The 27391-nt window shown below is 41.5% G+C and overlaps 1 protein-coding gene across 4 annotated transcripts in view; it reads left to right on the top strand.

The window, feature by feature from the left end:
- The window catches only part of LOC124290365 (dystrobrevin beta-like), a 199838-nt gene that overhangs the window by 115275 nt on the left and 57172 nt on the right, over window positions 1–27391 (top strand). For all 4 annotated transcript variants that reach the window (XR_006901905.1, XM_046727073.1, XM_046727074.1 and 1 more), the window contains 5 exons: window positions 8345–8453; window positions 9454–9620; window positions 10386–10513; window positions 10870–10968; window positions 19049–19151. Coding sequence is in view for 3 of the 4 variants with exons in the window: in XM_046727073.1 (XP_046583029.1) it covers window positions 8345–8453; window positions 9454–9620; window positions 10386–10513; window positions 10870–10968; window positions 19049–19151 (606 nt within the window). In the remaining variant the exon portion in view is untranslated. The remainder of the gene's footprint in view (window positions 1–8344; window positions 8454–9453; window positions 9621–10385; window positions 10514–10869; window positions 10969–19048; window positions 19152–27391) is intronic.

Raw genomic sequence — 27391 nt, forward strand, 5'->3', positions numbered from 1 at the left:
TAGAGTTGGTCCTCTGATTGTCACAAGAGTTGACTTGGATGTTTTCATGGCCGTGCTTGGTGAAATGGCTGTTGATGTGTCATCTGATGTCTTATATGTTAGAGTTTTGTCTGATCTTGTTTGGTTATTTATAGGCATCTCTGATTTTGTCTGAATATTGCTAAATACAGAATTAAACAACATTCACTCGCTCCCTTACATGTTGTCTTTAGTGAATTGATGTCTTGTCTTCCACCTGTGAATCTCAAATCAGGACAAAAGTGTAAAACTCACAAGGCTTGTAGAGGAGTTTCCGACTTTTACCAATGAGTGTTGATATATTTCATATCAAAAGGCACCCTGACGATATTCAGTTTTTCATCCTAAGTCATTCTTACAGTTATCTCACACAGTTATTATAATTAACGATTGTGTTCAGTTTACACCTAACCAGCTAACCACATGGGCAAGTGATGTCATTTGATTGTGATGTCATTTAAACATTGATGTCACAATGGTGTGTGAAGCATTGTGATACAATTTTATTGAAGCAGGAATTTACCTTGAGTCCTGTATTTGAGGGTCCCTGGGACTCATACTATTAATTTTCAGGAGTCCTGGACAACAAAATGGGGGTCCCAGACACTTAAATATTATCATTAATACTGTTATTGTATTGTGTATCATGATCATCACATTGTTACAGTAATTAAATCGCAAATAATACCATAACCCAGCTAATAGCAAACTCAGTGATAACTTATTGTCACTTGATTGGAATTTTTACAAAAAGTATTTGGACTATACTGAGTCCCTGTGGACGCACTAATAACTTTTGTTGCGTCCATTGCCAATTTTTATGCGTATAGGATTCGCGTCCTGTAAATCCCTGTTGAAGTAATATCTTCTGTGGAAGCATGTTTTGGATGATGAAATGTCATACCCTACCAGTTAAAGTATCTGCCTCCAAGAGTGGTGGGGTAGCCTAGTGGTTAAAGCGTTGGCTCGACACGCTGAAGACCCGGGTTCAATTCCCCACATGGGTACAATGTGTGAAGCCCATTTCTGGTGTCCCCCGCAGTGATATTGCTGGAATATTGCTAAAAGCAGCATAACACTAACCTTACCCCAACTTACTAAGAGTGGGAATCCTCTTGTCGCCAAAGCAACTCACTCACTCTTGCTCTGTCTGACATATGTGTCAACAAAGCCTGTTACAAAAGTGTGGGTTTTAACGCAGAACTTTGCCCCTTTTATCATTGTCAGTAGATCCTAGTATTAATTCTATGGACTTGTAGTTAAAAACAATGCAAGACAAGACACAAGTGGGCCAAGTGGCTGTTGTCACCAACAGGCAGTATTATGTAATACCAATGTACAAAGCAGATTCTGTGAAGCCATGGCAGTGACAGCAGGTCTGTCTGTGTTGTGCTACACTTGAACAAGTCTGTAAGGTAATAATTAATAGTTTAAATGATGATTTCTAAATAATATAAATATCCCTATAATCGACTGGCATCCTCAGAGGTCTGCTTATCAGACTTGCCTCTTTAAAGGAAGAGAACTACTATACATCCATGGGCTTAGCCTTCAATACAGCCTTGGAGCAAGGCTAGTGATGTGCAGGTGAAACAGGATAAGATGAGATCTTCACGATCATGTCATGTTCAACAGTTTGCTTGGCTGAAATGTTATTAAACAGTTTTTAACAGAAACAAATATGTTTAATGTCGAATCTTATCATCTGATCAGACAATGTACCCATTTCATTAAATCATGTTTCAATAATTCTTGAAAGAAACATAACAGTCATTTGTTGGGTTGAGAAGAGAATGATAGAATTGATGTGTCGGAAATGATCCCTTTTGTTAAGTTCCAATGTTTCACCGGCTGCTCCTTAAATGTCGGAAATCCGTGTCCAGCCAATGTGTGTCTTGTTCTGTGTTCCACAGTGTGAAAAACTCGACCCTAACAATAATTGCTGTTATGACAGTTACTCTAATTCACTTGGATAAAGGATGATTATAATCACTCTTGAGAATAATTCAAAAACAATTCCACATTTGCAAAAACAACAGAATTCATTCCGGCAATTAGCGGAATTGAACAACCACAGAGAAAAATGGTATCACCGTATCAGAGGAACATGGTGTTAAATAGACGAGTCCTTTTATCCTGATTGAGGAGGCTAAATGCTGAACCATGAGTCAAGATAAATGGATGTTGGAGAGGAAGCAGTCAGCTGATCACGTTCATCTCGAGCTTCTTGGTATTGATCTCGACCAGTTTGATCTCAATGTGCTGATTTCCAACAAATCACCTTCCAATGGAAGCCTAGCATACAAAGGCTTAAGGGACACCCTTAATGAGAAAGGGCTATTTATTCATGTTTTGTGTAGACTCTTTCTTCCAACGCTGCCTAATTACCCCTCGTCATTGTTGGTTGAAGGCTTCGTTTTTAAGCCAATGAACGTTTCTGAGTAGCGAGAGTTGTGATTGTCCTGGAATGGCAACTTTGATGACATGGTGGGTAGGTAATTGGTTGTATTCACGACAACCCAGTTGGTGATATTAAAGTTATGGTGAGGATGGCTTCTTACAGGTAATAGGTTGCAAACGTTGACTGACGGAGCAGATTTGTGAACATGGCCTGTCCACCTTATTGTCAGGGGAAGAGGCAATGAGTGGCTAATGTACCTGTAGCAAACAGCAGGTATGTACAACTCCTCATTAGCCATCATTGATGCCAGAATGTGGATGTGGATGTGAATGTGGATATGTTTGTGTTGATCCTGCCACTGACCTTGAGGCTTGACCTTTTCAAAGACAGGAGATTAGAGGTCCTGGGCATGGTTTCAATGAAAATTGATTGGGCATTTACAATATTCACTGACTTGATTCAGAGGGGATTTTGAACTGTTGATGTATGTCGTGGCGCTAATGTTTTACAGACCTTTGGTTCTGGTTTTTTAAATGTAGCCCATATATTTTGAGGACACAGTAATTACCGTCCTTTGTGTGAGAAACATGCCTGTATCATGGCATTTTGTTGTCCAGTTTTATTGTGTATGAGTCATGTGTATATATCTGATGTAAATGATTACCATGCAAGTACTTATTTATCATGTTCCGACAGTATAGAATATAGGTACAATATAGACTATTTGTGTCATAATAGTTTACGATGTTGTTGCAAAGATCAGTCAAGTAGAAGTCCTACCTCTGTGCCTTCTGTTGGATAAATATGTTGTACTGTTCATGGCAGTATCTTATAGAATGGGGATTTCACACGATTGAGGTGGGTAGAGTGGGGTATAATATTTCACACGATTGAGGTGGGTAGAGTAGGGTATTTCACACGATTGAGGTGGGTAGAGTGGGGTATTTCACATGACTGAGGTGGGTAGAGAGGGGTATTTCACACAATTGGGGTGGGTAGAGTGGGTATTTCACATGATTGAGGTGGGTAGAGTGGGGTATATTATATGATAGAATGCAGGTGGGTAGAGTGTGGTGTATAATAGAATGTAGATGGGTATAATAGAATGCAGGTGGGTAGAGTGTGGTGTATAATAGAATGCAGGTGGGTAGAGTGTGGTGTATAATAGAATGCAGGTGGGTAGAGTGGTGTATGATAGAATGCAGGTGGGTAGAGTGGGGTGTATAATAGAATGCAGGTGGGTAGAGTGGGTATATAATAGAATGCAGGTGGGTAGAGTGGTGTATAATAGAATGCAGGTGGGTAGAGGGGGTATATGATAGAATGCAGGTGGGTAGAGTGGGGTATATGATGATAGAATGCAGGTGGGTAGAGTGGGGTATATGATAGAATGCAGGTGGGTAGAGGGGGTATATGATAGAATGCAGGAGGGTAGAGTGTGGTATATGATAGAATGCAGGTGGATAGAGAGGTATATGATAGAATGCAGGTGGGTAGAGCAGGTATATGATAGAATGCAGGTGGTAGAGTTGGGTATATGATAGAATGCAGATTTGTAGAGTGGGGTATATGATAGAATGCAGGTGGGTAGAGTGGGGTATATGATAGAATGCTGGTGGGAAGCATGGGGTATATGATAGAATGCAGGTGGGTAGAGTGGGTATATGATAAAATGGGTGGTATAGAGAATGTCACGGAATGCAGGTAGAGTGGGGTATATGATAGAATGCAGGTTTGTAGAGTGGGGTATATGATAGAATGCAGGTGGGTAGAGTGGGTATATGATAGAATGCAGGTGGGTAGAGTGGGGTATGTCACAGAATGCAGCTTGGTAGAGTGGGGTATATGATGGAATGCAGATGTTAGACTAGGGTATATCAGAAATTATGAGTGGGTAGAGTGGGGTTTGTCAGAAATTATGAGTGGGTAGAATGGGGTATGTCACAGAATGGAGTGGGTAGAGTGGGGTATAATGCAGAATAGAGGTGAGATTTGCACAAGTGTCATAATGTTTTATAATTGATGTAATAATGAAGATAACAAACTTTCAAAATCTATCTACTCAAGTTTGTTACTCAGCTAGAGACCCAACTGTCTGATTATGCAAATGTGATCAGTGAGGAAATAAATGAGGACGGAAGTGGCACGAGAATGGATCAGGGTGTCATTGAATGCGCTGCAGCTTCATGTGACCGCGATAGGGACACGTAATGAAACGAGTTATTGATGAGGAGGTCAAGGCAGTGGTCAGCATAGGCTGGTATGTTGACCACGCCGCAGGTGGTGCGTTAGAACTCCTGCCCAGCACACCCAATGAAACCACGAGAATAATTGTTTCTCGCTGAGGAATTTGATACTGAGAAAGAGGTCATGGGATTTGATTTGGAATGGATGCAAGAGGAATGGTTGTTGACATGCAGAATGTTTGGCTTTTGGGTCTCATCCTTGTGGATATGATGACAGAAACTTGACGGAGGTGAGTTTATGGAAACAAGCACAGGTACTGTTATGAAGAAGGGATATTTGGGTTGAAATTCTAAACCTACATGTGCAGACGTGGAATGCCAGGAAGCATTGATATTGTGTCAATGTAATTTAGTTTTCCGTGGAGCAATCACAAGTACAGGTTTCCATATGAAAGGTGATTGGAGCTTTAGTTGATTTATCCACTGCCGTTTGAATCAGTTGTATGTCATTTCAGAAATATCTTTTATCTTAAATGTTATGAATACTGATGAACTGATCAATGGCCAGAGGACAACAACATCATGTGTGTGACCTAGCAACAAGAATAATGCAGTGCCATCATGTTACCATGGCAACGTAACTACAGAATATATTGGCAATATATTTTTAATGAATTTCACTGCCATGTATCATGCTTTTTGAGTGCATGTTTCAATATTGTGCTTGTTCACAATCTTCAGTATTGACTTGGGATCTTCTGGTTTTAAAAACTCAAACTGAATTATAGATTTTGTATCAGCTCAATTTACTGATTTCTCCAGTCGATTATTGTATTCAGGGACATGGGAGTCCTGGGTTTGGAATAAGGGACAGCTTTATGTCAAGTCATGACCACCATGTTGTGTGTCACAGTGTTCGCTGAAACTCAGGTCATTCAAGACCCAGTTGAAATGACATGGCTTCTGATTCCATGATCTGTAGGACATTGTATGTGGTCATATTGGACTATTATAGCACATTTGTATATTTAGGAATATAACATTAAATTTTCTCAGGTGCCTAAGTCTGAGAGTGTGGGTTTGAATCCCATATTGGTCTCAACCTCAAAAGTACCATAATCTGCACTTTACTGAAAATGTGTGATCCCAAATATATACTCACACGCAAAAGTAATGCAAGTCAAGTATAAAGCAGATATGTATGTAATTTTCAATATTAAACACAAGAAATGCAAACAGGGTCAGATAGACAAAAACATTTAGTGAAGACATTTCATTGGCTACTAAGACTGATGACATCATTAAGTTTTCGAAAGGTAAAGGGGTTGACAAGAGCAGATTTTGCTGGTGTTTATGGGTGTGTTTTGGTGATTCCTTCTATTGATGTGTTTTTGTTTGGGCCTTCCAAAACTGCAACAAAATTGATTGAAACACCATCAGACTTCACTATATGCCAAAAACCCATATCAATTTAGGGTCTGAGTTTGTTTCCTATTTGGATATAAAACTTGCGTTTCATATCCGTGTGAGTATAATTATATAACATTGACCATTTGATCACATGCAAAGGACTTGTGTATTGATTAGAATTGAAACTCATAAGACAGAGCTGTGTAGAACTGGACAAACTTCAGTTATTAGTAAGAAATACGTGGTTGTATATGTCTCTTGCTGTAGTGGAACAGTCTTTGATGTCATAATATGTTGTCATCTGTGTGTGGATGACTGTATATGTAACATGTGGTAACAAACATGGCAATCACTGGCAGGCTGGGCAAGGTGATGAACATTTGACACTGACCATTGTATGCTAGGACTTGACTGTTAAAGCTTCTTGTTTAGTCATCAATATTATTGAGTGGCGTTTGTGCTATCGGGGAAAACAGAGCTGACTTATGGATCTCGGTGTCTTTGTTCTTTGTGAGTGACATTTTGGTTCAGGTGCTTGTTCCGCCAGGAAGCAAGAGATCAACAACTCCAGTGCGGGGGACTAACTGGATCAGGTGGTCAGGCTCCATGACCTGCTTGATTACTTGTCATTGTGCCCCAGCAGCGTGGATCATTGCTTGTAATATTGATTACAGTATTCGTTTCTCGACATGAGCGTTGACCCTTGTTCAGATTTACTTGTGATTGTGATTTTTATGTTGAAAATGTGAATAACTTTATAAATGAAAATGATAAAATGGTTTAGTTTTCTCTTCAAAATAGTTCATTAACAAATTTTCAGCAAAAGTGTGTACAAAGTACAAAATATTTCTTTGAACAGTTCTCTGTTTCATTGCTTATGTACAAGGGAACTCTGAATCATTTCCTGGGTTGACTAGCAGCAACATATATGGAGACCCCTATAAACCCATCGGGGAAACCATTTAGGCAGACTGAATTGGGGTCTAGTGGACTGGTGCTAATCTACATCCATGACCTGTAACTGATATGTGATACCCTGCTATAACCATGGAATAAAAACTACATAGGATGGAATCGTCATATTGACCTCAAGGTGATCTCTGTACAACTTTGTTATCATCTGCGTTCAGCATGTATGGTGGTGAACGGCTTCGTTGATCCATACTGGCCAACAAACTGTCAGATTTAGCAGCATCATGGGATTGATTATGCTGTGGGTGTAGAGTCAAGGATTGATGATTCAATCATCAGAATTAATAGGTTCGACTCAGTTTTCTGTTTTCCAGTGTTAAGTTCAGTGGAAACAAATCCTATGAATGAAAAACAAACATAAATACTTTCTTCAGCTCTTATTTTGTAATAAATACACAGGCTTCACCTTCTCTTGCTTTATTCTCCAAGTAATAAGCGGTAAGTTGTAACAAGAAACAAAAATATCTCAGATCGAGAGACAAAGAGAAAATCTTTTGTGTTTGATTATTGTAAATTGTTTGATTGTTGGTTGTTTGGAATTCCAGTCTTCAGTCATTTCATATGAATGAAATATTCTCAAGCACGATGTACCCAATTTCACACCTCTAATACAAGGAGTTGTACCAGATGAGAGTTGAGCATCTTTGAAAAAAACATAACAATGAATTCTACTATTCAGTCTGTCTGAAATGCTTATATGTAGGATAAGCTGTTACACAGGCAATATGATAACATGCTCCAGCATGTCATTTTCAACTAGCTAGATGTTCTTGACCCAGTATCTGTCAGGTTTCAAGGATTCTGTGCTTTATCATGCTTTGTTTTCTAGAGCTGTGTCCCTTAGCAAGCCAGATTTAGTTGGTCACTGGTTCAAATCCCACATTCTGATTCTAGGCCTTGTGGTTCCGTGCAATGTCTATAGTATTATACATCTCCTGACTTTATCAGGTTTTCTTGTCCATGAGTTGGATAGGCTGTGATATAACACTTTCCAAATGGGTGTTGTGACAGGTTCAGTAGTAATGTGTATTACTCCTGCCAGTGTTTGAGATATATACTGACCTTGTTTTTATTTAGGCTACATTTGTATGACAAACTACCCTAGTTCAAAAGACTATGTGAAATTGCTGTACATGTTGGTCAGCAGACAGGTATGGGGTTTTGCCAGCCATTGTCTAATCAGGTAGCTTGGTTGTTAACAATGATTATTCTGTATGTTACATCTGTTTAGCCGATCAGGTAGCTTGGTTGTTAACAATGATTATTCTGTATGTTACATCTGTTTAGCCGATCAGGTAGCTTGATTCTTACCAAGTGATTATACTGTATGTTACATCTCGTGATGTTTGTGTTACAGACTGGCCGAGTGAGCGTCAACGACTTCCTGAATGTCCTGATGTGTGACCCCGGCCCCCAGTGTCTGATGTGGCTCCCTGTACTCAACAGGATGGCACACGTGGAGAACGGTAGGAACCATTACATAGGTAGACAGGGGGCTTGATGTCTTATGTTGCTGGCTACAGAGTGTGTGTCAGTCTGTCATCATGACATATAAGTTACATGTGACGTATCTATTGGATTTTGTGAGCTGAATGGGCTTGTATACCGTTTCAAAATTTATCATTTTGTGTTTACAAGTTATACTGGCATTGAGAGACAGTTTCCAAATCGTTTTGTGTTTTTGATGAAGATGCTAAAGTAATTTGATGCTCTTTGTGAGTTGAGACGCATTCTGTGAAAATACAGATCTTGATTATCAAGTGATCATCTTGATTGGGTGCCTCCATTTTGTATAAAGCAAATGCAAGTAATATGATAAGTGGGAATCTGATTAGTATGAATAGAGGCTACATAGAAGTGACATTACTCTTAATAGCTACTGATTTAGCCACAGGATTTCAGATTGTGTGGAAACTGGACTTCAACAGCCAGTCAACTACCTTGTTTTCAGCGGCGTGGAGTAGCTTAGTGGTTAAAGCTTTTGCTTGTCATACGAAAGACGAGGGTACCCCACATGGGTACAGTGTGTGAAGCCTATTTCTGGTGTCCCCGGCTGGAATATTGCTATGAGCAGCGTAAAGCCATACTCACTCATTCTCTCACTGGGGCGGTGGGGTAGTCTAGTGGTTAAAGCGTTGGCTCGTCACGCCGAAGACCCGGGTTCGAATCCCCACATGGGGTCAATGAGTGAAGCCCATTTCTGGTGTCTCCCGCCGTGATATTGCTGGAATATTGCTAAAAGCGGCGTAAAACCAAACTCAGTCAGTCAGTCACTCTCTCATTCCTTGTTTTGGGGAAGATGTGTAAATGGCATATGAAACGATATTAGTCAAAATGTCTCACATGCCAGTTAGTTGACATGTAGATGTTCTTACACGACATCGACTAGCCTGTCAGAGGGATGGATTTTGATGGTATTATAAGTATTATTGCCTTCTGCCCATACGATGAAATGATCTGTTGCAGTGCTTCATCCTGTTCAGTGCGAGGGCTGCCACCGAGAATCATTCACAGGGTTCCGCTACAAGTGCCAGCGATGTTTCAACTACCACCTCTGCCAGGATTGCTTCTGGAGGGGCCGCACCTCTGCAAACCACCGCATTGAACACGAAATGAAAGAATATACCACATATGTAAGGAATGCTCTCTTTACAAAGATCATTGTCATCGTGTTTAATGCATTCTTCTGAGAAATGTTGACCCTAGAAGTATTCCAGGATGTGATAGTCCCAGTGTCATCATGTACAGGTTGTTGTTGTTACCATCAATCACTGGTTCGTGTGGCCCACACTGTAATTACTGGCCACTGTGAGATCCGTGGGAAAAGTGCTAACTGCAGCTTAACTCTTCAATCACTCATCACTGAGACATGTTGGTTTCAGTCATTTCAGTTTGATTATTCCAGCGCTAAGAATAAAAGTTAGAGAACAGAAAGTAATGGCTTAGATTGGCTTGGTTTGTTTGTATAACGTTGTACTCAGGAATTGTCCAGCTCTGTCTCAGCGATCTGTAAATAATCAGTTTCTGGACCAGACAATCCAGTGATTGACATTACAAGCATCGATCTATGCACTTAGGTTTTGTAATTGGGTCAGGAAGCCTGACCATCTGATTCTGTTAGTCGCCTGTTATGACATACATGGGTTGCTGAATATGCATTATAACCCAGGTAAGAGAAGGTTGATTAATTAGACTGGCAATAATGGAGAAAGTGTTTGTTGTAAATGCTGAATATAAGGTCTTCTGAGAAGTAACTGACAAACAAAAGTCATTATAATGTTGTTATTCAATATTAAAATAACATATATTTCAATAACGAGAAACTCATTCTTTGTTGAAATCATGATTGTTTGTTAAATAAAATATACAATTAACTAAAATGAGGACTGCAATTGCAGAAATCCCAAGCCAAACAGATCGGTCACTCTATACGGAAGTCCTTCCAGTGTACACCGGTCAAGTCCACTCAGAAAATGCCACATTTCCCTGATGCACCCGAGAAAACCATTGATCTTTCATACATTGTGTAAGTTTCATTTTCTGTCTTTATTTCATGCATAGTGTAAGTTGCACATACTGTCTTCACTTCATTCACTATGATAGTTTCATACACTGTGTTAGTTGGGATATTGTTAGGAGACTGTTGTTATTACACTGAGTTAGATTCTGATGTAAGGAACATGGCCATTAGTCTTCAGTGTGTGTCTTTGTTTGTCCAGTGTCTGATACAGTCAGTAGATAGTGCATCCACCATCACACTGAATGCCACAGTTCTACACATCGGTCAGTCTGGTGCATGATCCCTCACTTAGTGCATGTTCATTTACATGTGTCTGGCTATATTCTGATTTTCGTTGAACTTTTTTGTTGTTGGTTTTTCAGTCCACCAACACCTATACCCGTTCACAATGGATTCCCTGACCACCCTATTATAACGTCAGGGGATGTGTCTTCCCTTGACAGTAGCTCCGCCCCCAGGAGGTGAGTGACAGCTGTCGCAGAGCACATGGCCGCCACATCAATGCATGTTTGTGTAGCGGAGTGGGCAGTGTTTTGTAACCAAAATTGGCTTCACAGGAAATAACGCTCAAGCAATGCTTAGCAGACTATTATGATGTATCGATGTCATCGGTATGACATCACTTACCTCTGCTGAACTGGTTAGCGGTAGTTCTAGGTTTGTGTCAGAATCATTTTGGATGATAAGTAGAATCCTCTAAAATATTTTTCATGTAAATTATATCTGCACTGGTTGATTAATGTTTAAAACTCAGCAGAATTGAAATTTTGATATTTGATGTCAAACTTCACTCGCATGAGATATTCCTGATCCAGATGGAGCATCCTGTACTCTTGTATTGTCATCACATAGAACAGAATTTATTTTTCTCATTAGTAGAATTTTATTAGGATGCTAGTGCTTGCATTATATCATTCAAATTGTGTTGAAATTGGGTTTCAGATTAAACTATTGTTGCAGAAGAGTTTAGAGTATCTGTTTCAATAAAATGGAAATATGATACACTGGATGATTGGAGAACATTATAGTGATAATCTTAGGAATTTCACATGTTTGCACTTTTGCAGTAGGAAATAGAGGAAGAATAGTTCTCCAATATGTCATGCTTGTCTCCCTGTATGGTTCTTCTTCAGAGCACAACAGGTCTCCAGTACTTCATGCTTGTCTCCCTGTATGGTTCCTGTATGAAAAATCGGGTGGTCAGTTTCGCTGACTTGGTTGACACATGTCATCGGTTCCCAATTGTGTAGATCGATGCTCATGCTGTTGATCACTGGATTGTCTGGTCCAGACTCGATTATTTACAGACCGCCGCCATGTAGCTGGAATATTGCTGAGTTCGACGTAAACCTAAACTCATTCACTCACTCACTCCTGTATGAAAACTTTATCAATCTAGTATGAAGATAATTTGAAAAGTTCTAAGATGTCTGCTGTAGCCGCTGTTGGCTTCCAGGATATTTGTCTGTTTGAGCCAGTGATTGCCCTGAAGCCAGCTCCCACTGGGTCCATGACTTATTATTCTGCTCAGATCAGTGGGCAGACCACTTTTGATTGTCTACAAAGTTGTCAAACGTACACCTGTGACATTTAGCTGATAAGGGGAGACAATATGTCTGAGTGTAGAAACACAAGGAGCGTGGGATTGTATGAGCACTTCACTGAGTTGATGCTCATCTACTGACTCAGCTGACAGTGGTGATCAAGGGTTGATTGTCATGAAGTTTGTTCACTGAGTTGATGCTCATCTACTGACTCAGCTGACCGTGGTGATCAAGGGTTGATTGTCATGAAGTTTGTTCAATGAGTTGATGCTCATCTACTGACTAAGCTGACAGTGGTGATCAAGGGTTGATTGTCATGAAGTTTGTTCACTGAGTTGATGCTCATCTACTGACTCAGCTGACAGTGGTGATCAAGGGTTGATTGTCATGAAGTTTGTTCACTGAGTTGATGCTCATCTACTGACTAAGCTGACAGTGGTGATCAAGGGTTGATTGTCATGAAGTTTGTTCACTGAGTTGATGCTCATCTACTGACTCAGCTGACAGTGGTGATCAAGGGTTGATTGTCATGAAGTTTGTTCCCATGAAGTAAACGTATTTTTCCTTATCCTGACTCATGCTCTTTTGCTTGTCTTCTTCTTCTTGCGAACATAGTGGAACACTTGTATCTCCTCATTTGAAACTCCCTTCAAAATAAAATCACTAATTGGTACTCACCACGAGTTGTCTCCCTTTATCTCCCCTGGCGGGAAAGGTGTCGCCACCTCCAGCCCATGTGCTTCACTCTCTCCTTCTTCGCCCAGTGAGCAGGATGTGAGAGCGCCTCGTGTCTCCTTACACACCATATCCTTTGATAATCTCTTAGTTTTTACCTCTCTTAGGTTACTATAGAGGTATAGCTAGTATCCTTTACTAATTTGTATTGATTAATTATCGTATTTCTACTGTTTATTCACGTGTATTCGTGATTGTTCAGCTAGCTTTACGTTGATGAAAATCTGTACGATTTGTAGATTACGGTTCTCTGCCTCTGATCCGCATGTTATATGCCCTAGTTGTTCTACGCCCTGTACGTTTAATTCACGTTGCAGTTACTGCATTAATTTATCTCATTCTGCATTTAATAAATATCATCTTTTCGTCTTTAAGGCGTGCTGCAGATAGGTCCCATAGAGCAAACAAGGGCAAAACATGGCAGAGAGTCCAGATATTCCATCCAGTCAGCTGCTAGCTTTATCAACCCTCTCCCGTCTGGTGTTCTGCTAGAGACCCCTGCGGCAGAGGAACGTGGGACGCAGTCCGTTACCTCGAAGAAACGCCCGGCCTCCCCAGACATCCCGTCATCGCAGACCAAGTCTAAGAGGGCCTCAACGTCGTCTCAACGCAGACTGAGGACCCCCAGGGCAGCGCAGACTTCCAAAGGAAAATCTACGAAGACAACGAGAACTTTCTCAGCCGAGATCGTTCCAGCAGCAGAATTAGAGCCTCTACGATGATCAGCCGATAATCATCCCGACTTACACGGCACAACAAGCGAACCGCGGTGTCAGCGACTGTGACTTCTGCAGAGATCAACATACAGCATGATGCCTCTACACCGGCGCCAGGCGTTATTGATGTGAACCCCATCGCAGAGAAAGCGCCCGGCGACTTCGTCACAGATCATCCCAGATGACATGATGCGACAGATTATGAACATCATGGAGGACCACTACAAACTGCAGAAGCAGGGTCCGAGCCTTCGCGAAGGCTCCAACGTAGACAGCACCCCAGAGGCACCCCCCGTCAACGTAGCAGCTAAGACGACGTCACCTTCGCGAAGGAAGTCCCGGACCACCTTGACGAAGGACCTAGATGTACAGCCTTCGCGAAGGCGGGATAGATCATCACCATCTTCGATTTCATCTCTAGATATGGACTCGGACCATCAGACATCACGGAGGCCTTCGCGAAGGTCATATCATCGATCCCCCGGACCGGACGCAAATGAAGCTTCGCGAAGGACATATGATTCCAGATCCTCATCATCTAGAAGGACATCGAGGGACTATAGAAGAGCTTCGCGAAGCTATCAACGTTCACCTCACAAGTCTCCGAGAAGATCATCCCATAGACGATCTCCACTTCGTTCATCACCAGGTCGATCACCCGTCAGATCTCCACATAGAGCGGCGCACAAGTCAACTAGATCGCCACAAGCCTCATCGGATATACAGACAGCTACACAATTAACAATTCATTAATGATGAAGGTATTGAGGATGATGGAGGAATCATATTTTCTGATGCAGAGATACGGTATTGGATGGTCAATAACCTAGATCTCACATCACCATCTAAAAGTGGCAATACAGCGCAGACATATTTGATGAAGGAAGATGATCCAGATGCAATCACTCTACCCCCGATCGACCCGATCGCGGCAGTGCCACAGAATCTAGATGCAGCTTTCCAGAAAGCTACGAAAGTTCAGACACCACATCTGCCCAACTTTCATGCCAAGAAGTTCTCCACACATAACATGGACTCCTTCTACAAAGCCCAGGACATCGATGAGAACTATAAGATCATCAGCGATGTAAAGAACAAGTTTTACAAGATTGATCATCGCAAGCTGGCTCATATAGAAACCATGACGAGACGTATGTTCTTTGGGTTAAATAGATCTAGGACGATCAATGAGACTCTTATTACTAGATTCCGGGATTCCACGACGGAAGATGATAGAATGATTTATTCTGCCTTACTTATGCAAAAGAAAGATCAGCAGTTTTTAATGGATCATCTTACATCTGTTTCAGCAGCACTGACCTTAGCTCGTCGTCAAGGCCTCCTCGCTTCCTGTACTTGGGGAGAGAACTTTACAGCCCCACATTATACAGCCCCGTGGTCGACAACATCCATTTTCGACGGAGAAATCGACAAGGTCGCCAAGGAAGTCTCTAAGGATTCCAGGGAAGTCCTTATGATTAAGTCGATGGACACACTAGCCAGCGTCATTCGTCAGACTTCACAAAGATACTCAGGCAGATCTAAGTTCACGGGCCTACAAAGAGCAAGAGACAGGAAGATAGCCAGCTCTAGAGGTAAAGATTCTTTTCGTCGCCCATATGGCAACTATAGAGGAGGATCAGGAAGAGGCAGGACACCCAGAGGTTCCCGCAACTATAGACGCTGAAACACAAGGTCGGAACGACTGGAGTCTTCCACCCCCAGCCGTTCCAGTACAGCCAGCACAAGTGGGTGGACGCCTCCAACTACACTGGGAAAACTGGGGAATATTGCAAGACCCATACGTTTCCAAAATTTTTCAACACGGATTTCGTATCCCATTACAGGCCAAGCCTCCGCTGACAATCAAACCCCCAAGTTCGATTTACAAGCCGCTTAAACAACTACCAAAGATAAGAGAGGCTGTTTCATCACTCCTATCCAAACAGGCCATAGAAGTAATAGATCAAGCAGAAGCGTCCGAACCAGGTTTCTACTCCCCAGTTTTTCCTAGTTCCCAAGAAAAACTCCATGGAGAAATACAGACTCATCTACAACATGAGCTTTTTCAACAAGAATTATCTACGCAAACCACCGAAGTTTCGCATGATACATTTACCTCAGTTACGCCAGATGATTCGTCCTATGGACTCCATGGGCAGCATAGATCTACAGGATGCCTACCTGCACATCCCCATTCATCCCGATTCCAGGAAATACCTACGGTTTACTCTAGAAGGGCTACATTACCAGTGGAAAGTACTCCCATTCGGAATATCATCAGCCCCCTGGCTATTCACGAGGATCAGAAACCGATTATCAATTTTCTACATCATCAAGGACTACGCAGTGCGTTTTACCTCGACGACGGGATACAAGTAGATCAAGATCCACAGCGTCTCAAACTACAGTTAAATTACATCATAAAGCTACTAACACAACTAGGTTGGTTAGTAAACTTACGCAAGTCAGACCTAGTACCATCGCAAGACCTGCAATTCCTAGGTATTCGATTCATCACAAATCGCAACCGTATCGTTGTACCAGAAGACCGTTGGCTCAAGATACAACAGACCATTCCACCAGCTCTACTCTCTCCGTTACCACTTCGACAATGGCAGAGCCTACTAGGTCTTCTCACATCAGCCCAAGACATGACTGTCACTGGCAGGTTACAGTTACGTCCCCTACAGGTCCTCATCAACGCACATCTCAACGATGTACAACCATTCAGTCTACCGAAACATCTCAGACCTCATCTACTATGGTGGACCAAGAAATCGAATGTCTGCGAAGGGATTTGTTTAGCAGAGCAGGAATACAAAACCCATCTGTATGTAGACGCGTCACTCCAAGGTTGGGGAGCTCATCTCACCAACCACACGATATCAGGATTATGGAATCAGCAAGAATGCAAACTCCATATAAACAGTCTAGAAATGAAAGCTGTAATCAACGCCATTCTACATTGGAGTACATTTCTACAAAATGCACACCTAATGATTCATACAGACAATTCGACAGTGGCGTTCTACATAAACAGGCAAGGCTCAACGAGATCGATGAACCTTTTGAACCTCAGCTTTCAACTGTTCGATTTAATACAAGATCTAAATCTACATGTCAGAGCAGTGCACATTCCCGGAGCCAGAAATGTACTAGCAGACGCTCTCTCTCGGCCTCATCTACCATCACCGACAGAATGGATGATCAACAGGGAAATATTTGCACAGATAATCAAGCAATTAGGAGCGCCGCTAATAGACCTATTCGCCACGCGATTCAACAATCAGCTACCGACATTCGTGTCACCAGTCCCAGACCCTCAAGCTTGGGCAACGGACGCTCTAAGTCTATCATGGAAGGCCTCACGCGTGCAGGCGTTTCCGCCGCCAGCAATAATACCTCAAGTTTTACAGAAAATCAGACAAACACAGAGCCTACAACTCACTTTGGTTGCGCCCTACTGGCCGGCCAGAACGTGGTTTCCCATACTAATTCAAGAAATCGGTCAACCAACACTGGAGCTACCCAAGCGCGCAAACCTGTTAATTCATCCTCACACCAAACAAGTGCACGGAAACCCAGCAATGTTCCAACTACACGTATGGACTGTATACAATATGTTTAAACAAGAGAGGATATTCTGCCAGGGCGCAAAGCAGTCACGCTTGCCTTATTTATTACTCAACTCGTAACTTGTACGACGACAAGTGGCACAGTTTCGAAAATTATGCAGCAAAGAAAGGTTTTACAGCTAGAGAAGCGTCACAACCTCAAGTGGCAGACTATTTGTGTTACCTGCGGCAAAACAAACATTTAAAAGGTTCAACGATATCAACATATCTTGCCGCGTTTAGTTCTGTAATCACCATGAGAACAGGTAGTAAATTGACAAGATCTCCAGAGTTACTGGCCTTACTACGAGCCTTCCGATTGAGGACCAAAAGCGGAAGTTCCACTTCCAGCTTGGGATCTGAATATAGTGTTGCAACACCTCACGAGTGAGGTTTATGAACCATTGGAATCGAATAAACTTTGAATTTCTCTCACAGAAAACACTGTTTTGCTATCTCTAGCCACGCAGCAAGAATGTCTGAAATTCACGCTCTGGATTACGAGAGGATACAGTTTGATGACAATCATAACATAGCGCCTCTCCCGGATTAAGATGGGATTTCATCGCTAAAAATCAACTGCCAGGTCAACCAGACAGATTATTCCACATCCCGGCGCTATCCTCTATTCTCGGATCACAAGATACACAAGACCTATCACTGTGTCCAGTAAGAGCGCTTAAAGTTTATTTACGACGATCCAAAACAAGGAGAAGATTTCTCAAACGCTTATTCATCCCCTTATCGCCTCACTTAATCAAACAGAAGTGTCACGGACCACAATATCTATTTGGATAAGGACTGTCATTCTCCGTGCCTACAAGGCAGCAGGCTTGGACCCACCAACAGCATCAAATCCACATGAGATCAGGGCACTGGCCTCCACCCTCGCCCTACACGGTAACTGTTCCTTGAACACGATTATGGAAGGATGCTATTGGAAATCTAACATGGTATTTGCTAATCACTACCTGAGAGACATCACTACAGAAGATGTCTCGGGCATTCACCATTTCGGACCACTGGTCCTCGCTCAGCAACTGACAGTCCCTCGTAGGCGTTAAATATTACCCTCACAAGATTAATATGTATGTTATACATACTTATCTAGCTTATAACTCTATGGAGTTTTAGGGCTATGTATATATGTTCAGCTTAAGTTATTCAACCTTAAGCATATACTTTGATATATTCAATTCAGTGCCTCTATCAGAGTCACCTATATGTATATATATATATATTATATGTACTGTTCAATATATTCACAATGTAATTCCCCTTTAATGGCATTATATAACCTATGGTTTTTGTTATACAGGAAACATCCTAAATCTAAGCCTTCATGAAGTTCCCGTAGGGGATATTACAGTATATCTATACAAAATCACTAATTATAAATCCAAAGTATTCTGTTAATCCCACCTCCGTTTCCGTAGCATGCTACAAGCAAAAGAGCATGAGTCAGGATAAGGAAAAATATGTAATTTTTGGAGTAAAATTGATATTTTATACTTATCCTGACTCATGAGGTTAGCCCTCCCATCCTCCCCACATAACACTTTGGATTTCCCTGTAAGTCCAAGTGTTGGGCTCGCAAAATCAGGAGAGAGTGAAGCACATGGGCTGGAGGTGGCGACACCTTTCCCGCCAGGGGAGATAAAGGGAGACAACTCGTGGTGAGTACCAATTAGTGATTTTATTTTGAAGGGAGCTTCAAATAAGGAGATACAAGTGTTCCACTATGTTCGCAAGAAGAAGAAGACAAGCAAAAGAGCATGAGTCAGGATAAGTATAAAATATCAATTTTACTCCAAAAATTACATTTTTCATCACCCTTTGAAACCTACTTTTGAAAACCAGTTAATGGATCAAACATTGATCAGATGCTGTCATTCTGTTGCTTTTACTAGTGTCTGGTTTATTCTTCAGCCCCAGTAAACACAATGCAAGTACAGACTCATTTCGGATAGACGACGAACATCGACTGATCGCCCGATACGCTGCCCGCCTAGCAGCTGACAGCTCCAAAGCAGTAAGTAGTTGTTGTGAGTTGATATGGTGAGGAATCCGACTCTGAATTGGTCCCCAGTATCCAAACTCTTTCAAGATTCCAAGGTATTGTAGGTCCTTAATACCCCTTTTTGTGCTCCTTCAAATTCTGAGGCAACATATGTCCCAAGTACCCCAACGCTTGTCCCCCTTTTAAGGTTCTGAATCTTCCTCAGTAAAGTAGAGATTCTGGTACTTTGGGGAGTTGAAGTTGATCCGCGAATTTGCAAATGTGTTATGCCAATTGTGACAGGTAATATTTAACAACTTTCTTAAAGGCAATGTGTATTCATTATTATAACCTGTTGAAGGGGTTACCATGGGAACCACTGGTTTGCCTCATCAAGTCTCTGTTGTGTTCTATCTGCCAAGATTCTTACCCTGAACTACCCACCTGTTTCTCGTTCTTCATGCACAAGACGTTTAGTCAAGGTTAACCTTACTGTTGGCATATGGTTGTGTTGAATTTTGAAAGAGACTGATTTTCTTTTGCAGGGTAAATAATTTGACTCACACATTCAACACAAATAACCAATTTTTTTCTTTTGCACAAATAACTCAGCTAACAGCTTTAGCATGTGACCATTCTCTTTCTTACGGGGTTATGAATTTGTTTTATTTGATCCTTTTACCATGTAACTAATCCCAGACTTTCTGTACTGCAGTGGATACTGGTATAGTAAAGTACTGTCTCACAATATCGGTTAGGTGTCACATGAACTCAAAGTGCACTGTAGGTGAAACAGGCTCAGGAGATGTCAGTGTTTCCATGGGAACAAGTACAAACTTTCTGATATGCCATCAAACATTGTAGGAGCACAGTGACAGGAGTGTGTCAGTTTGGTCTGTCACCTCAGATATATCAATAATAGCCCATTTCTGGTGTCCCCTGCTGTAATATTGCTTAAGGTGACGTAAAACTATATTCACTCACTATATCAATGATAAGTCAGTTTGGAGGTGGAAACCCTGTTTGGCAATATTGTTTGAAACATGCGTAAAATATCTGTTCTTCTTGTATTTCTGGGCTAGGAGGCATGTTGGGCTCAGTGTTGTGTTCAGGATTATTTATGTACAGTTGTAACAGGCCAAACTTTCCCCTGGCCGAACCTTCCTCGGGGAAACTTTGGCATTGGATGGGGTGGGGAAGAAGTGGCCGAGCTAGGCCAGAATCTCCCCCCTTTTCATATAAGAACAATGGTGGGGAAGAAGTAGCCTAGCTAGGCCAGAATCTCCCCTTTTCATATAAGAACAATGATGGAGAAGAAGTAGCCTAGCTAGGCCAGAATCTCCCCTTTTCATATAAGAACAATGGTGGAGAAGAAGTAGCCTAGCTAGGCCAGAATCTCCCCTCTTTTCATATAAGAACAATGATGGAGAAGTAGTAGCCTAGCTAGGCAGAATCTCCCCTTTCATATAAGAACAATGGTGGAGAAGAAGTAGCCTAGCTAGGCCAGAATCTCCCTCTTTCATATAAGAACAATGGTGGAGAAGAAGTAGCCTAGCTAGGCCAGAATCTCCCTTTTCATATAAGAACAATGGTGGAGAAGAAGTAGCCTAGCTAGGCCAGAATCTCCCTCTTTCATATAAGAACAATGATGGAGAAGAAGTAGCCTAGCTGAAGGCCAGAATCTCCCCTTCATATAAGAACAATGGTGGAGAAGAAGTAGCCTAGCTAGGCCAGAATCTCCCTCTTTCATATAAGAACAATGATGGAGAAGAAGTAGCCTAGCTAGGCCAGAATCTCCCCTTCATATAAGAACAATGGTGGAGGAGAAGTAGCCTAGCTAGGCCAGAATCTCCCTCTTTTCATATAAGAACAATGGTGGAGAAGAAGTAGCCTAGCTAGGCTGCAGAATCTCCCCTTTTCATATAAGAACAATGGTGGAGAGAAGTAGCCTAGCTAGGCCAGAATCTCCCTCTTTTCATATAAGAACAATGATGGAGAAGAAGTAGCCTAGCTAGGCCAGAATCTCCCCTTTCATATAAGAACAATGGTGGAGAAGTAGGCCTAGCTAGGCCAGAATCTCCTCTTCATATATAAGAACAATGGTGGAGAAGAAGTAGCCTAGCTAGGCCAGAATCTCCCCTTTTCATATAAGAACAATGGTGGAGAAGAAGTAGCCTAGCTAGGCCAGAATCTCCCCCTCTTTCATATAAGAACAATGATGGAGAAGAAGTAGCCTAGCTAGGCCAGAATCTCCCCTTTCATAGCAAGAACAATGGTGGAGAAGAAGTAGCCTAGCTAGGCCAGAATCTCCCCTCTTTTCATATAAGAACAATGATGGAGAAGAAGTAGCCTAGCTAGGCCAGAATCCCCTTTTCATATAAGAACAATGGTGGAGAAGAAAGCAGCTCTAGCTTGAGCCAGAATCTCCCTCTTTTCATATAAGAACAATGATGGAGAAGAAGTAGCCTAGCTAGGCCAGAATCTCCCCTTTTCATATAAGAACAATGGTGGAGAAGAAGTAGCCTAGCTAGGCCAGAAATCTCCCTCTTTCATATAAGAACAATGATGGAGAAGAAGTAGCCTAGCTAGGCCAGAATCTCCCCTTTTCATATAAGAACAATGGTGGAGAAGAAGTAGCCCAGCTAGGCCAGAATCTCCCCTTCATATAAGAACAATGGTGGAGAAGAAGTAGCCTAGCTAGGCCAGAATCTCCTTTTCATATATAAGAACAATGGTGGAGAAGAAGTAGCCTAGCTAGGCCAGAATCTCCTCTTTCATATAAGAACAATGATGGAGAAGAAGTAGCCTAGCTAGGCCAGAATCTCCCCCCTTTTCATATAAGAACAATGGTGGAGAAGAAGTAGCCTAGCTAGGCCAGAATCTCCCCTTTCATATAAGAACAATGATGGAGAAGAAGTACTGAGGCTAGGCCAGAATCTCCCTCTTTTCATATAAGAACAATGATGGAGAAGTAGCCTAGCTAGGCCAGAATCTCCCCTTTTCATATAAGAACAATGGTGGAGAAGAAGTAGCCTAGCTAGGCCAGAATCTCCCCTCTTTTCATATAAGAACAATGGTGGAGAAGAAGTAGCCTAGCTAGGCCAGAATCTCCCCTCTTTTCATATAAGAACAATGATGGAGAAGAAGTAGCCTAGCTAGGCCAGAATCTCCCCCCTTTTCATATAAGAACAATGGTGGAGAAGAAGTAGCCTAGCTAGGCCAGAATCTCCCCTCTTTTCATATAAGAACAATGATGGAGAGAAGAAGTAGCCGAAAGCTAGGCCAGAATCTCCCTCTTTTCATATAAGAACAATGATGGAGAAGAAGTAGCCTAGCTAGGCCAGAATCTCCCCTTTTCATATAAGAACAATGGTGGAGAAGAAGTAGCCTAGCTAGGCCAGAATCTCCCCCCTTTTCATATAAGAACAATGATGGAGAAGAAGTAGCCGAGAGCTAGGCCAGAATCTCCCTCTTTTCATATAAGAACAATGATGGAGAAGAAGTAGCCTAGCTAGGCCAGAATCTCCCCCCTTTTCATATAAGAACAATGGTGGAGAAGAAGTAGCCTAGCTAGGCCAGAATCTCCCCTCTTTTCATATAAGAACAATGGTGGAGAAGAAGTAGCCTAGCTAGGCCAGAATCTCCCCCCTTTTCATATAAGAACAATGATGGAGAAGAAGTAGCCTAGCTAGGCCAGAATCTCCCCCCTTTTCATATAAGAACAATGGTGGAGAAGAAGTAGCCTAGCTAGGCCAGAATCTCCCCTCTTTTCATATAAGAACAATGGTGGAGAAGAAGTAGCCTAGCTAGGCCAGAATCTCCCCCCTTTTCATATAAGAACAATGGTGGAGAAGACGAGCCTAGCTTAGGCCAAGAATCTCCCCTTTTCATATAAGAACAATGGTGGAGAAGAAGTAGCCTAGCTAGGCCAGAATCTCCCCTCTTTTCATATAAGAACAATGGTGGAGAAGAAGTGGCCGAGCTAGGCCAGAATCTGCCCTCTTTTCATATAAGAACAATGATGGAGAAGAAGTAGCCCAGCTAGGCCAGAATCTCCCCTCTTTTCATATAAGAACAATGATGGAGAAGAAGTAGCTAGCTAGGCCAGCCAGACCTCTTTTCATATAAGAACAATGATGGAGAAGAAGTAGCCTAGCTAGGCCAGAATCTCCCCCCTTTTCATATAAGAACAATGGTGGAGAAGAAGTAGCCTAGCTAGGCCAGAATCTCCCCTTTCATATAAGAACAATGATGGAGAAGAAGTAGCCTAGTTAGGCCAGAATCTCCCCTTTCATATATAAGAACAATGGTGGAGAAGAAGTAGCCTAGCTAGGCCAGAATCTCCTCCTTTCATATAAGAACAATGGTGGAGAAGAAGTAGCCTAGCTAGCCAGAATCTCCCCTTTTCATATAAGAACAATGGTGGAGAGGACGAGCCTAGCTAGGCCAGAATCTCCCTTTTCATATAAGAACAATGGTGGAGAAGAAGTAGCCTAGCTAGGCCAGAATCTCCCTCTTTTCATATATAAGAACAATGGTGGAGAAGAAGTGGCCGAGCCAGGCCAGAATCTGCCCTCTTTCATATAAGAACAATGATGGAAGAAGTAGCCCAGCTAGGCCAGAATCTCCCCCTTTTCATATAAGAACAATGGTGGAGAAGAAGTAGCCTAGCTAGGCCAGAATCTCCCCTTTTCATATATAAGAACAATGGTGGAGAAGAAGTAGCCTAGCTAGGCCAGAATCTCCCCCCTTTTCATATAAGAACAATGATGGAGAAGAAGTAGCCTAAGCTAGGCCCAGAATCTCCCCTTTTTCATATAAGAACAATGGTGGAGAAGAAGTAGCCTAGCTAGGCCAGAATCTCCCCTCTTTTCATATAAGAACAATGGTGGAGAAGAAGTAGCCTAGCTAGGCCAGAATCTCCCCCCTTTTCATATAAGAACAATGGTGGGGAAGAAGTGGCCGAGCTAGGCCAGAATCTGCCCTCTTTTCATAGAAAACAGAACAAAATATCCTAGTTTAAACAGGGAGGAAACTTTGGCCTAGGGGGGGGGAATCTTTAGCCAAGCCCAAACTTTCCCTGGAGTAAGAATATCCTAGGACAAAACTTTGGCCTAGGCCATATTCTCCCCGGGGAAAGTTTAGACCAGGGAAGAAATGGCCAACTACACTGGTATCCCTACAAGTCAGTGTCCAGCAAAATAGAACAATTTCTGTTCACACATTCCCAACACCTGTGCCAGTGCAATGGAATTGTATGCCATGTTTAGATGACTTCATTCAATGTACTGTGATGTAATCCATTGTTCAGGAAATTTTTCTTGACTTGTGTCTCATTGATCTCTGTTGTGTTTTTGGTGTGAGCAACAGCTGTATACGATACCTTGTTGTTTGATTTTATTGCATTCTTTTGGAGATGAACAATTTGTTTATGATGTAAATAGCGCTCAGTAAGTTCATATCCTTTACACCAGTGAAGATCCCAGTTAGAATTGGTGAGGTTAGGTGAAATTGGGTTTAACGTCGTGCTTGAGAATATTTCGCTCATATGACGACGTGCATGCGTGTGTATGTGTATGTGCGGCCGCTTGTACTAGCCCAGACTGAAGCTGGTTTTATAGTGCTAGCCCACTGAGATACCACGCCGCATTGAAGCATGAATACCCCACTCAGACACATTATACTGACTCCGAGCCAACCAGTCCTTGTTGTACCCATTAATGCCTAGCGCCAGGCAGGGACCAACAAGTACCATATTTTAACGTCTTTTAATTTGGTATGACGCGGTCGTGGATCGAACCCGCGACCTTCCAGTTACAATTGGTCCTCAACAACCCATGCTTGTTGTAAGAGGTAACTAATGGGATCAGGTGGTACAAGCTTACTTGGTTGACATATGCCATCGTATCCCAGTTGTTTAGATCGTTGCTCATACTGTTGATCACTGGATGGTCTAGTCGATACTTAATTATCTACAGGGGCGGTGGGGTAGCCAAGTGGTTAAAGCGTTCGCTCATCAAACCAAAGGCCTGGGGTTGATTCCCCACATGGGTACAATGTGTGAAGTCCGTTTCTGGTGTCCCCACTGTGATATTGCTGGAATATTGCTAAAAGTGGTGTAAAACCCAACTCACTAAATTATTTACAGATTGCTGCCATGTCCCTGGAATATTGCTAAGTGCGGTGTTAAACAACAAACAAATTATAGCCTTCCTTCGGCAGATTACGATAGGTATCAAACATCTGCAAATAGAAATGCCCAGGAAAATATAATGGTTTATATAATGGTTTATATAATGGTTTACATAATGGTTTATATAATGGTTTATATAATGGTTTATATAATGGTTTGAATCTCCAGTTTTGCTTCCTAAATGTTGACCTACTCAGTATCTTGTATTGTCTGTTTCGTTGGTGATTAATTGGTTGTTTGTGTACTACAATATTTTACTTTCAAGGGAGTCAAGACAGTCTTTCAAGTTTTCATCCTTTTCTATATCTTAGAAATTACTTTTTGTTAAAAAATGTCCTAAAATTGTTGGTTATTATCTTTCTTGGTTCTTGCCATATAAGATTCGTCTGATCCTAAAATTGTTAGATTTTCTTTGTCACTTTCAAATAGCCTCAGGCTGCGTCGGGCTATTGAGCTTTTAATGCAGCGATACATGATAACCTCCATTAAGCTCCACACATCCCATCCTGCCAGGAGTTTACGTTATCCCGCTGGATAAAGCACACACTTCAGTGTAGGGTTACGACTAGTTTTTTTCCTCTTTATGGACATAAGAAGTATATTTTAGACATGAGCCTTAAAAGCTTAGTGTTTATGATACTCTTGAGTAGGCTGAGGAAGCACTTTTATTTATGTCCATGTAATAAGGAATCTCTTATAGATGTCCTGTGACGTGGGTTGTTGTACCAGTCCTGAGTGGTGGTTGATGTTTCAACCTGAAATGTTGGTGTTTGTTTCAACCTGAGTTGTTGTTTCAGTTTTGAGATGTTTGTTGTTGTTTCAGTTTTGAGATGTTTGTTGTTGTTTCAATTTTGAGATGTTGGTTGTTGTTTTTGAGTTGTTGTTTGTGTCAGTTTTGAGATGTTGGTTGTTGTTTCTGTTTTAAGATTTTGGTGGTTGTTTCAGTTACAAGATTGTGATGGATATTTCAACTTGAGATGTTGGTTGTTGTTTCAGTTTTAAAATGTTGGTTGTTGTTTCAAATTTAAAATGTTGGTTGCTGTTTCAGTTTTGAGATGTTGGTTGTTGTTTCAGTTTTGAGATGTTTGTTGTTGTTTCAGTTCTAAGATTGTGGTGGATATTTCAACCTGAGATGTTGGTTGTTGTTTCAGTTTTGAGATGTTTGTTGTTGTTTCAGTTCTAAGATTGTGATGGATATTTCAACCTGAGATGTTGGTTGTTGTTTCAGTTTTGAGATGTTTGTTGTTGTTTCAGTTTTGAGATGTTGGTTGTTGTTTCAGTTTTGAGATGTTGGTTGTTGTTTCAGTTTTAAGATGTTTGTTGTTGTTTCAGTTCTAAGATTGTGGTGGATATTTCAACCTGAGATGTTGGTTGTTGTTTCAGTTTTGAGATGTTTGTTGTTGTTTCAGTTCTAAGATTGTGATGGATATTTCAACTTGAGATGTTGGTTGTTGTTTCAGTTTTGAGATGTTTGTTGTTGTTTCAGTTCTAAGATTGTGGTGGATATTTCAACCTGAGATGTTGGTTGTTGTTTCAGTTTTGAGATGTTTGTTGTTGTTTCAGTTCTAAGATTGTGATGGATATTTCAACTTGAGATGTTGGTTGTTGTTTCAGTTTTGAGATGTTTGTTGTTGTTTCAGTTCTAAGATTGTGATGGATATTTTGGATGTTGGTTGTTGTTTCAGTTTGAGATGTTTGTTGTTGTTTCAGTTCTAAGATTGTGGTGGATATTTCAACCTGAGATGTTGGTTGTTGTTTCAGTTTTGAGATGTTGGTTGTTGTTTCAGATTTAAGATGTTGGTTGTTGTTTCAGTTTTAAGATGTTGGTTGTTGTTTCTGTTTTAAGATGTTGGTTGTTGTTTCAGTTTTGAGATGTTGGTTGTTGTTTCAGTTTTGAGATGTTGGTTGTTGTTTCAGTTTTGAGATGTTGGTTGTTGTTTCAGTTCTAAGATTGTGGTGGATATTTCAACCTGAGATGTTGGTTGTTGTTTCAGTTTTGAGATGTTGGTTGTTGTTTCAGTTTTGAAATGTTAGTTGATATTGCAGCTCTTAGAGAGCTCTTAGACAAGTGAGAAAAAAT

Source organism: Haliotis rubra, unplaced genomic scaffold (assembly GCF_003918875.1).
Source record: "Haliotis rubra isolate DU_JTF1 unplaced genomic scaffold, ASM391887v1 Scf463, whole genome shotgun sequence".
NCBI lineage: Eukaryota > Metazoa > Mollusca > Gastropoda > Lepetellida > Haliotidae > Haliotis > Haliotis rubra.